This window comes from Ailuropoda melanoleuca, chromosome 14, assembly GCF_002007445.2.
Source record: "Ailuropoda melanoleuca isolate Jingjing chromosome 14, ASM200744v2, whole genome shotgun sequence".
NCBI classification, from domain to species: domain Eukaryota; kingdom Metazoa; phylum Chordata; class Mammalia; order Carnivora; family Ursidae; genus Ailuropoda; species Ailuropoda melanoleuca.
In genome coordinates, this window is record NC_048231.1 from 14,344,097 (window position 1) to 14,356,403 (window position 12,307).

General features: G+C 35.2%; 1 protein-coding gene across 10 annotated transcripts in view; it reads right to left on the reverse strand.

Moving 5' to 3' along the window:
* Positions 1-12,307, reverse strand: part of NUMB (NUMB endocytic adaptor protein) — a 176,620-nt gene that overhangs the window by 37,516 nt on the left and 126,797 nt on the right. For all 10 annotated transcript variants that reach the window (XM_034642993.1, XM_002914681.4, XM_002914679.4 and 7 more), the window contains one exon: positions 5,339-5,413. In XM_034642993.1, coding sequence (XP_034498884.1) covers positions 5,339-5,413 — 75 coding nt within the window. The remainder of the gene's footprint in view (positions 1-5,338; positions 5,414-12,307) is intronic.

Here is a 12,307-nt window from a genome sequence, read left to right on the forward strand (position 1 = left end):
AGAGATTATCCAAATTTGGCAGCAGAGAAAAAGATTAAGACATATTGGTTTGGTGAGATTTGTATTTTAAATTTCCTAATACTGAGCAGTAAACACATTTTTCAATTTCCACACACATTTTTCAATTTAAAAATCAGTGGTCTACTATATGGAAGTCATCAATTAAAAAAAAAAACAGTCCACATTTGAATAACCACATAATCACATAAAAATGCAACACATAAAATTATGAGTGTGCAGCAAGAATTTTTGTCAGACTTCTTCTTACCAAGTTCAATATGTCACTTAAAGAATCCTTACTCATACATTGGGATCAATTTATAAGTATGTGTATGTGTGGGCTGATCAATTCCACAACAATCATGGGGAAATAATAGATATGTTCTATTCCAGAAAATAAATTGTCTTTAAAGAACACAAAGCTAATGCTTTCACTGCAGATGAAAAAAATACATCTGAGAACAAAACAACATCTGTGGACCACAAGTGAAATTTTAAAAATAGGGTTTTGTTTTAAAATGCTACTGTTTTAGGGGCGCCTGGGGGTGCAGTCATTAAGCGTTTGCCTTTGGCTCGGGGCGTGATACCAGCGTTCTGGGATCAAGCCCCACCCCACGTCAGGCTCTTCCGCTAGGAGCCTGCTTCTTCCTCTCCCACTCCCCCTGCTTGTGTTCTCTCTCACTGGCTGTCTCTGTCAAATAAATAAATAAAATCTTAAAAAAAAATGCTACTGTTTTAGAATAAAGAAACCTGCATTGGCTGTTATAAGTATGTAACTCTGAAACTACGTAGCTAAGAGAGACATAGCTATCTATGGTTCCAGCACCAATCCTTAAGCACGTAGAAACTTTGAAAGCTGGCCACCATTTAAGAGCAGAAGAACTTATGCAAAGTAGATGTGTTCTAACCCAAGCTACCTTAACTTTACATTTCCTAACTTTGGTTGAACTATTTAAGCCTTTAGTTTTTATAATCAGTTTTTAATGTTGGATAAATGTCTAGAAAAAGACAACTATACAGAAATTTTGCTCTCTCAGACAATTTATAAACTCATTCACTACTCTCAAACACTGAAGAGTTTGTTTTCTACCTGTTTTGAAAATCCCAAACAGCATCAAATATTTCCAAAAAATGTTTTGAGCTTAAGCTGGAAAAATAATAAATTGGGGTAGTTATTGTAATAAGACTGTTTACTTCTACTGCCAAGTTTGGTGACCCTAGTTTTGTTAGACTGTGAGTGACCATCAGCTTTTAAAGATGCAGCCAAAGTTAAAAGATTCACAATTCTTGAGGGATAGGGAGGTAAGGGAAAGAGATCTGTTAATATTTAGTTCAGCTCCCAGAAAAGCTCTTGTTAAACATGTAGTCTGCCCTCTTTTCATAAAAGACCTCAGTTGTTAATGAAAAAAGTTGACGTGCAAAATGCATTAAAAGATAGTTATTAGAGAATATTAGTGCTTTAAAAAAAACAAGTTATGATTCTTTTACCTGCTAAAACAAGAACATATATTAAAGCAAATATATCAAATAGTGAATAAAAAACCAACATATTAGAAACTGTCAGTATAATGAAACTAGTCTAAAACCAAGACAGAGAGGGAGAGACATTTAGAGACAATGGGAAGAAAAGACTTTTTAAAAGGAAGAGCATTTTGGACCAGTGTCAAGCAAGATAACCAAGGCCCAATACACTTTTTACAAAACAGACTGATAAATGACAGTACTACTCACCCTGCAACTGACTATGTCAATAAAGGCAATGAAAATGGACAATAGTCATTTCTGTCATTTATCCAATACAATCTAAGTCCCAGTGTGGCTATTTGTGCACTTATATCACAAAGTAAATGAGATGGAAATAGCTATAACTAACTTTATCATATAAAAAGAATTTAAACATATTTATGCTCTGAGAAGCAGGTTTAAAACTTAATCTTAAAAAAAAAGGCGATCTTGTTTAGTTATAATATCTTTTCATTTGAGAATATTAATTATGCAAGTAACTTCTTGTTGATGTTAAACTGATCCTGAATTGTAAGGGACTAATTTGAGGATAAATAAGAACTATACTTGCAAATTATCTGGCTTCTTCAATTATTCACCAAAAAAGCTCCAGAATGTCACATTTTTAGTTCAAACATCGTTCAAGTGATAGGTTTAAGATGTTTGTTTTGCTACTTAACTTGTACATCTGAGCTATATAATTCTTTAAATTTTAAAACTCTGGCATTCAAACTAGTTCCATAAACATGTTATTTCTTCTTTAATTTGTAAGCTTATACACTTATACATTTGCTTCCATTTATTTGAAACTCTAAGGAAGGAGACATAGCTTTTGGCACAATATAAGCATCTGGTACAGCAGATTATGAATGTTTGTTAGATGAATGTTTGGTAAGGTGGGGAGGCAACTAGAATTTTCTGCATAGTAAAAATATGAAAAGAAGACAAAAATCTCAAATATTTGTGGATGAATATGGTCTGAGAAGAACAACATCCTGAACACTTCCAACTTTCTGCCAACTTCTCAGTATAGCATTAGAAAGAGTATTTATAGGAGGAAGTTTCACTGAGTATAATAAACAGAAAATTGACTCCAGTTACCCCAAAATTCAATCTAATTTTTTAAATTCATGTTTACCTATGTGAAATTATACATAACATTTACCCCAAGTTTCTTGGACAGCGTTAGTCTGAAAAATTTTAAAGAACTTCTTGAATGAAAAGTTCAGAAGTGGTCAATTTCCCCCCAAAGTTCTAAAGTTTAAGTATGCACAGAAAAGCAATCAACATACATAAAACTTCATATTAGTCATAAATGACCATAGGGAAATAAGGATCATTTAGAGATATACAAAAGGGTTTCATAAACTTTAAAACATTAAATGTAAGATATGGTTATGATAATTGTTATGAGATTTGACTTGACCATACTGAGGACTGAATTGTTTTCTGTATAGTCCAGAATTAATTTTTGAGTGGCTACTATGTGCCAGACACTGTTCCAGGCACAGGTATAATTTTTTAAATGGCAATTTGGTTTCTATTTCTGGTGAAAATAAAACTTATTAAATTTAATTATCTAAATAGTCTTATACCTCAAATAATCATGTTTATAGTTTATAATCTTCATGGTTAAAAAAAAAAAAAAGGTGGGACGCCTGGGTACCTCAGTCAGTTAAGTGTCTGCCCATCAGGTTCCCTACTCAGTGGGGAGCCGGCTCTTTCCCTCCGCCACTCCCCCTGCTTGTGCTCTCTCTCTCTCTGACAAATAAATAAAATCTTTAAAAAATAATAAAATAGAAAAAAGGAAAAAGGTAAAAAAATCCACTCAATTAAAAAATTACTTTTTAAGAAGTTTATTTACGTAAGTAATTTCTACACCCAATGTGGGGCTCAAACCCATGACCCCAAGATCAAGAGTCACAGGCATTTCCGCCTGAGCCAGCTAGGCGCCCCTAAAAAAATTAATTTTAAAACTAAATGGTGAATAGTGGGTATCTCTGTGATTACAAAAAATTTTACATACTGTTTTTATTCATTTGTATTTTACACAATGAGCTTATCCTATCTATATAATGAAGAGATGCTTCTAATTAAAAGTAGGCTAAAAAAATAGTTAAGAGGATTCACTGCTCATTAAATACCATTTCTTAATATCTTCTGTGCAAATGAAAACTATCCCTAGTTTCCCCTTATTTAGAGAGTGAACATGAAACCATACTCTGAATTAAAAGACTTTCTAAAGGCTCATTCCACAATGACCTTCTACCTGTAAGTTAAGTAAGTTATAAGATTTTGATAACTATTTGTAATTTGTTTCAGGTCTATTTGTCTATTCACTGATTTGCCTGTTGTTTTCAGTCATTATGATGTTTAAATATTCTTTAATGACTAGTAGCACAAATCACTGTATTACTTTTAAAATTTTCTAAGCTAAACTTATTATTCTAGTGAACTTAGAATTATTCTATTAAAGAAGAGATTGAATTTATGTTTCTTGGAAAATTACATTGTGTGAGGCTGCATTTAACTGGAGAATATATTCAGGTAGACATGACAAGTCTATAAATTAGAGCTTCACATACCATAATAGATGAAAATAAGTCCTTTTAACATTAATGATGATTAGAATAGGAAGGGCTTCAATCATTTAAGAATTTAAATGACCAAAATCTGAGGAAAATGGTACATATGTATGTATGTATATGCACATGTCTCTACATATTGTTTTATTTTTTTAGTTCCTTGCATACTATAATCAGTTATTTTTCTCCTCCTTTCCCTTCTACAACAGATTCACAGACATTTGTTCCAAAATACAATACACTTCTCTAAGTTTGTTGCTTCTTTAATCTTGTATCTTTTATATTGAGGGATTATAGATGAGGTGTCATATAAAATGTACCAAGCAGCAGAAAAGTTTTGATTAAGCAAATTGAGGGGGAAAAAAAAAAAGCTCTCATTAGTAGCCAAACTTGTGGCAGCCTACCATACCAGCAAACCCAAAGCAAACAAGTATTTAATGCTGTCTGGGGCAAGGGCATGCAGAAGTAATGGTTAATGCTTTCATAGCAAAGGGAGAAAAAGGCCACACATTGGAGAGAAGGAAGGTTGTGAAGAAGACTGTCAGAGTTGATGAGACATTCTTCAAACCTACCCAAAATATGATATCAACACTTAAATGTGAACCTTTATGAACTGTGAATCCATTCTCTCCTTTTATTAAATACACAAGCATGTGCCTGGGATTTATTCTATGGTATAACAGGCAAAGAAAACATTTATCCTGGAAAAGGACTCTCCATTTCAAGTATGCTGAAGTTTGTGCAAAAGGCAGGGGAAATACCTTGTTTATGTTAGAGGGGTGTACAGAAGGAAACTGGAGAGTAGTAGTCAAGATAATAAGCCCTCCCCCAACTGTAAACCTCACTAGCCATCATCACAGATAACTCTATCTTCTGCTGCTTCTTATAGTAAATTTAACACCAGTAATTTATAACCCAGTTATCACAGTTAGGTTAAGACACTAACTGTAACAGTTTTCTCTTGGTTTTAGAACATTATTCACCTGTAAGATTTCATACCACTTGTTTCATACCACTTGTTTAATTATCCAAAAGGTACTTTTGTCTGGTCTGAATTGACAAAGTTGGTCTTTATAATTTACGCCTTTGGATGGATAACATGAGATGCTCTTTATTAGAGAGCCCACATCTTTTGCCTTCAGAGAAACCCTGGTCTTATTGGTGAGTGAATCACTAAAATTTACTGAGCAAAATCTCTTAAGAAAATATTTCAGTATATAAATCAACAGTGGCAACGATCAAATACATACAGCTTTCAATCTTTTTACAGCATCTTCACAGATGTGCATTCCTCTTGACTCATCAACTTCTACATGGCCAAGGTACTGCAGAAAGAAGAAAAAAGGGTTACTGCTATGCTTACTGAGTAGCTACCATAAGGTAGGTATTAGCTGGAAGAAAACTGAATATTGAAATTTCTGCACTCAAGAAACTGCCACTGTATAAGAGTTAAGATGTTACTTTACTTACCCTCAGCGTCCTCATATGAATGAGATTCAGAATAAATGTCTCAAAGAATCGTTATAGAGAAGTGAAAAAGTAGATGGTGGGCACTAAATGTTACCTAAATTTATTGGATCTGAACATAATAGCCTATGCTAGACACAGTTGCTTTATCTCTGAACACAAAAATAATCCTAAAACAAACTGTATGTATATATATGTAATTATGTATACACACATATTGAAAAAGGCACAAATAAAAATAACAGTTATTCAAAGGCTGAAGAGATCCCATATTCCTTTTACGGGGAGCACATAAGAGCAAGGCAGAAAACTAAACAAATTTTAATAAGGCAATACATTTAAGCTTTAAAAGATGTGTAGAATTTGAAGAGGCAAAAATCGAAAGGTTGGGAAACTATTTTAGGTAGAGAGAACTTAACAAAAGTTATAGATGTGGAATAGCATGACTGTTATCAGCAAGGATTCCTGTTTGGCTAGGATATGAGGTATGTACAACTGGGAATTTGAATGCTAGAATGAGTCTCTACTTAATTCTAGAGTCGATAGAGAGATAATAAAGCTTCCCCCCCCAGGTAGTAATGCAATTCAAATTGTACCTTAGTATGGGAATAGCCTTGGGTAAGATAAAGCAGAAGGGATGATGAAAATATTACAAAAGTGCTCTCTTCTCAAAGGAAATTTATGGTCTGGTTCTGGGTACAATTGAGTAGACCCACTCTTCCCTGTCCCACTCATTGAATGAAACCTTAAAACCTGAACAGAAAACATGGAGCACCTATTTCAAGTCTCTTTTATAAAGGGTAGAAAAGATGAGTCCAAGAAGAATACCAGGATCCAAAGTATTTCTGGATTGGCAGGAAGTTTACCTCCCACTCTCCTCCTCCATTTTTCCCCTTCCCCTTTTTGATACTTCCAACTTGAACTTAACACAGCCAGTAATCCAAAAGTGTGTGCTGTGGCAAAGAACGAACTCTGGGAAAAGCACTCTAGCTGTGGATCAAGGATCAGATAAGGAAACGCCTTATCCTCAGAGAGAGTATAGGAATCTCCCTCCCTTTTATTTATCTGTTTCCATTGTCCTCTCACACCCCAGCTTCCCAAGATATCCTATGCTAGTGGTAGCAATGGAAACCTGCAAGAGCCACATCTCTGAGAGAGGGGAACTCTCCTCTCGTTACAGTGAAATTGTGATTCCAGGAAGATGGGACCAATGCCCTTTCTGCTTTTTTCCCCTCTTTTGCATATCTCCCATCATTTGGCCCTGCATGGAGGTGAAATGGCTGAAACTCATGGTAGAGCAGAATAACAAGAGCCCCAGGAAACACAGACATAGAGAGTTTAAGTAACTTGCCCAAGGTCATTCAGCTAGTGAACACTCAAACCCAAGCAGCTTGATTCAGAACACTCTTATAGGGGCGCCTGGGTGGCTCAGCTGTTGAGCATCTCTGCCTTTGGCTCAGGGCGTGATCCCAGCGTTCTGGGATTGAGCCCCACATCAGGCTCCCCCTCTGGGAGCCTACTTCTTCCTCTCCCACTTCCCCTGCTTGTGTTTCCTCTCTCACTGGCTGTTTCTCTCTCTCTGTCAAATAAATAAATAAATAAAATCTTAAAAAAAAGAATACTCTTATAATGCTTAACATGGAATTTTTCATTTTTACTAAAATCTTTCCAATACTAAGTGCATAAAACCAATAAATTAAAATCAATTTAGGAAAGCACTTGACTTCAGGTAACAAAATACTTGAGGCATCAATCATAAAGATCATAAACTAAGAACAAAATGTCTAAAGAATTATAACAGCTGTAATTCTGAATGAACACTATATAAACAGCAAGAATGCTCACCTTTTAATGAATCAAATAATGTACTATATATATATATAGTTCTAAGTTGAAAGAATATAATCTCTTTAGGGCAAATCTGAATAATACGAAATCCAATAAGATAAATATTTACATATTCTATTTTGGATTCTCATATGCAATGAATTTGGCTACAAATTTTACACTCTTTATCTAGATCCACATTTAGTTACATTCTTTGGTTTTACAGATGACCAACAGTGGTAATGTTTTCTCAAACTCAACATCACTGAAGCCATTATGGTTATTGAGTATACATAAGAACCTCAAATTTTAGGGGTGCCTGGGTGGCTCAGTTGTGAAGTGTCTCTTCGGCTCAGGGCGTGATCCCGGAGTCCTGGGATGAGCCCCACATCAGGCTCCTCTGCTGGGAGCCTGCTTCTTCCTCTCCCACTCCCCCTGCCTGTGTTCCCTCTCTCACTGGCTGGCTGTCTGTCAAATAAATAAAATATTAAAAAAAAGAGAGAGAACCTCAAATTTTAGAGAATTTCTAAACTACTACGTTAAAAATAATATATAATGTTTCATATCAACAAGAAAGGATGCTGATAGCAAATTTTCACCAGTGTACCTTTGTCTGGCTCACTACAGGATAGCTTTAACACTAGATTCCATATTTAGTCATCTTTGCTTATCTTTTTTACATTAAATTAGAAAAATTTTAACTCAAAATTATAGGCTATCAGAAATGTCAAGTGTTCGGTAGTTCTGTCAACTAGTTCTAGATTTTCAGAATGATTTCACAGTCAGAAATAACAGAGTACGAGGTATGGAGAAAGATGGCGGAGGAGTANCCCTCACTGAAGGCTGCTTTCCATCAGATACTACAGTGATAGGTATATTACACTCAAATTCTGGAAAGCTCTATTTTTTTGGCTTAGAAGATAATGATGAATGATGTTTAGATACCTCTTTGGATGAATTAAGCTCGAAAAAGGATTTCTTTGTGTTTTGTTGATATTTTGACCTTTTTTCAAAGACCAAAAATAAATTCTCAATTTCCTGGTCCAATAAGTAAAGAAAATAAAGCAGTGGAAAATAGTAACCTGCATCACTGTTCTGACATTTTAAGAAATTCTGACATCTCATTCTTAGCACCTTGTCATATATACTGCTAAGTTCTTTTAGTCTGTTTTGGTTTTTTTACTCTATCCCTACTTACTGACTTGAAATGCCAAATATATATTATTAAAAATTACACTATCTTGGACATTCTATTTTGTTCTATTGTTATTCCTATTTTAACACCACAATATGCTCATTATAGTTTAAGAACGCTTTAATATGTTTTGGAATGATCACTTTCACTAATTTTTCTCTCACAGAATTTTCCTGGTTATTTCCTGGCTTTAATCTTTGGTATCGGGGAGCCTGGGTAGCGCAGTCGTTAAGCGTCTGCCTTTGGCTCAGGGCGTGATCCCGGCGTTCCAGGATCGAGTCCCACACAGGGCTCCTCCTCTGGGAGCCTGCTTCTTCCTCTCCCACTCCCCTGCTGTGTTCCCTCTCTCGCTGGTTGTCTCTCTGTCACAAAAATAAATAAAATCTTTAAAAAAAAATCTTTGGTATCAACTTTGGAATAATTTTGTTCAATTCCTGTCCAAAAAACCCTTGGTGGGTTTTTTGTTTTTTTGTGTTTTTTTTAAGATTTTATTTATTTACTTGAGAAACAGCGAGCCAGAGTGCACAAGTGGCGTGGAGGGACAGAGGGAGAGGGAGAAGCAGACTCCCCGCTGAGCAGGGAGCCTGACTTGGGGGCTCAATCCTAGGACCCTGGGATCATGACCTGAACCAAAGGCAGACACTTAACCAACTGAGCCAGTCAGGTGCCCCAAACCCTTGGTGTTTTAATTAAGATTGCCTTAAGTTCACTAATTGAGAAAAACTGACATTATAATACTGACCTATTTCATATAACAGTATTTATTCAAGTCTTTTATGTCTCTGAAGTTTTATGGCAGCCTTCAGATACACTCTTGTATATTTCTTTCTAGAGTAGTAAGTTCATTCCGCAGCATTGCACCATTTAACATTCCCATAAAAATGTATGAGGGTTTCAATTTCCCCACATGGTAACCAGCACTTTATTTTCTCTCTTTAAATTATACCATCCTCCTAACAGGTATAAAGCAGTATCTTGTGATTTTGATTTGCATGTTCCTAATGACTGATATTGAGCATCCATCTTTTCATGTGCTAACTGGTCATCTGTATATCTTCTTTGGAGAAATATCAATTCACATCCTTTGCTCATTTTTTTTCATTTGACCTATTTATGTTTATTTTACTTTTTTAGTTTTTATTTAAATTCCAGTTAGTAGTGTAATATTAGTTCCAGGTGTACAATATAGTGATGCAACACTTCTATACACCTCCCAGTGCTCATCACAAGAAATGCATTCCTTAATCCCCATCACTCAGTTAGCCCATTTAGCCCATCCCCCCACCCACCTCCCCTCCGATAACCATCAGTTTGTTCTGTACAGTTAAGAATTTGTTTCTTAGTTTGCCTCTTTTTCCCCTTTGCTTGTTTCTTAGATTCTGCATTTAAGTGAAATCATACGGCATTTGTCTTTCCTTATTTATTTCACTTAGCATTATACTCTCTACCTCCATGTTATTGCAAATGGCAAAATTTCATTATTTATGGCTGAGTAATATTCCACTGTATATACACACCACATCTTCTTTATCCATTCATCGATGGATGGAGACTTGGGCTGCTTCCATAATTTGAATATTGTAGATAATGCTGCTATAAACATCTGGGTGCAGGTGTCCCTCTGAATTAGTATTTCTGTATTCTTTTGGTAAATAACTAGTAGTGCAATTGCTGGATCACAGCGTAATTCTATTTTTAACTTTCTGAGGAACCTCCATACTGTTTTCCAGAGTGGCTGCGACAGTTTACATTCCCACCAACCCTGCAAGAGGGTTCCCCTTTCTCTGTATCCCTGCCAACACCTGTTGTTCCTTGTGTTGTGTTGATTTTAGCCATTCTGACAGGCGTTAGGTGATACCTCATTGCAGTTTGGATTTGATTTGCATTTCCCTGATGATAAGTGATGCTGACCATCTTTTCATGTGTCTGTTGGCCATCTGTATGTCTTCTTTGGAAAAATGTCCATTCATGTCTTCTGCCCATTTTTAATAAGATAATTTATCTTTTGAGTGTTCAGTTTTTTAAGTTCTTTTTAGATTCTGAATAGAAACCCTTCATCAGGTATGTCATTTGCAAATATCTTCTCCCATTCCATAGGTTGCCTTTTAGTTTTGTTGACTGTTTCCTTTGTTGTGCAGACGTTTTTTATTTTGATGTAGTCCCAATAGTTTATTTTTGTTTTTGTTTCCCTTGCCTCTAGGAGACCTAGAAAGAATTTGCTATGGCCTGTTTCAAAGAAGTTACCACCTGTGTTCTCTTCTAGGATTTTTATGGTTTCAGGTCTCACATTTAGGTCTTTAATCCATTTTGAATTTATTTTTGTATACAGTGTAAGAAAGTGGTCTAGTGTCATTCTTTTGCATGTTGCTGTCTGTCCAGTATTCTCAACACCACTTGTTGAAGAGACTTTTTCCCACTGGATATTCTTTCCTGCTTTGTTGAAGATTGACTATATAGCTGTGGGTTCATTTCCGGGTTTTCTATTCTGTTCCATTGATCTATGTGTTTATTTTTGTGCCAGTATCATACTGTTTTGATTACTATGGTTCTGTAATATAACTTCAAGTCTGGAATTGTGAGGCCTCCAGCTTTTTCTCTTTTAAGATTGCTTTGGCTATTTGGGGTCTACTGTGGTTCCATATAAATTTTAGGACTGTTTGTTCTAGCTCTGGTAGAAAATGCTGTTGGTATTTTGACAAAGATTGCATTAAATGTGTCGAATGTTTGGGTAGTATAGACATTTTAACAAAATTTATTCTTCCTACACATGAGCATGAAATGTCTTTCCATTTCTTTGTATCATCTTCAATTTCTTTCATCAGTGTTTTATAGTTTTCAAAGTATAGGTCTTTCATCTCTCTGGTCAGGTTTATTCCTAGGTATTGATTTAAATGAAATCCCCTTTGTCTCTCCTCCTGAAGCTCTCATTAGGTCTGTTAGTACTATGGGCCTTTTTAATTTGTTCATCCATTTCCTCATCTCTTTTTTGGATTTTCTCTTTATCACCTTGTGTTGCACTCTGGGTAACTTCATCAAATCTATCTTCCAGTTTATCAACCCTCTTTTCAACAAGCCTAATCTACTATTGAATCTATCCACTAAGTCGCAGTAACAGTATTTTTCATTTTTTAGAAGCTTAGATTTGATTCTTTGTCAGATCTATCCCTTCTTTCTGTCTTATTTTTGCCTTATGGGCTGAATTCATTTATGTCTCTAATGATTTTATATATACATATTTTATAGTATCCTCTATAGTCTATTAATTCAAGTTCTTTCAGTGCTAACCTTCTTGTCCTTTATTGTATAATCCTTATTGTATCTGCTACATATGATTTATAACTTTTTTTTAATTTTAAGTTCATTTTTACAAAGCTCAACTTTTCTGGAAAAAATTCATACATTTTGGATTATGGAGTGGTTTTACATTTGCTTCTAAAAGGTACCACAGGTGTATTAGTAGCCTAAGACCTATGGTACATTAATTTGAGGATTCTTACACCATGCCAGTTATAGCATACGAAGTCCAGATCCACAGCTTCAATTTTTGGTGGAAGAATCCTTTTTTCCACCCAGGGTCTGAGCACAAGCAAGCTTCTGTTTTTTTAATTTTTGTTTTTTGGGTTTTTTTTTTTTTTGGTGGTGGTGTTTTGTTTTGTTTTGCTTTTCCTTCTAGTTCTCTATTTCACTGATTATAAATCCCACTGAAGGTTCTGGTTCTACGCTGCATTCT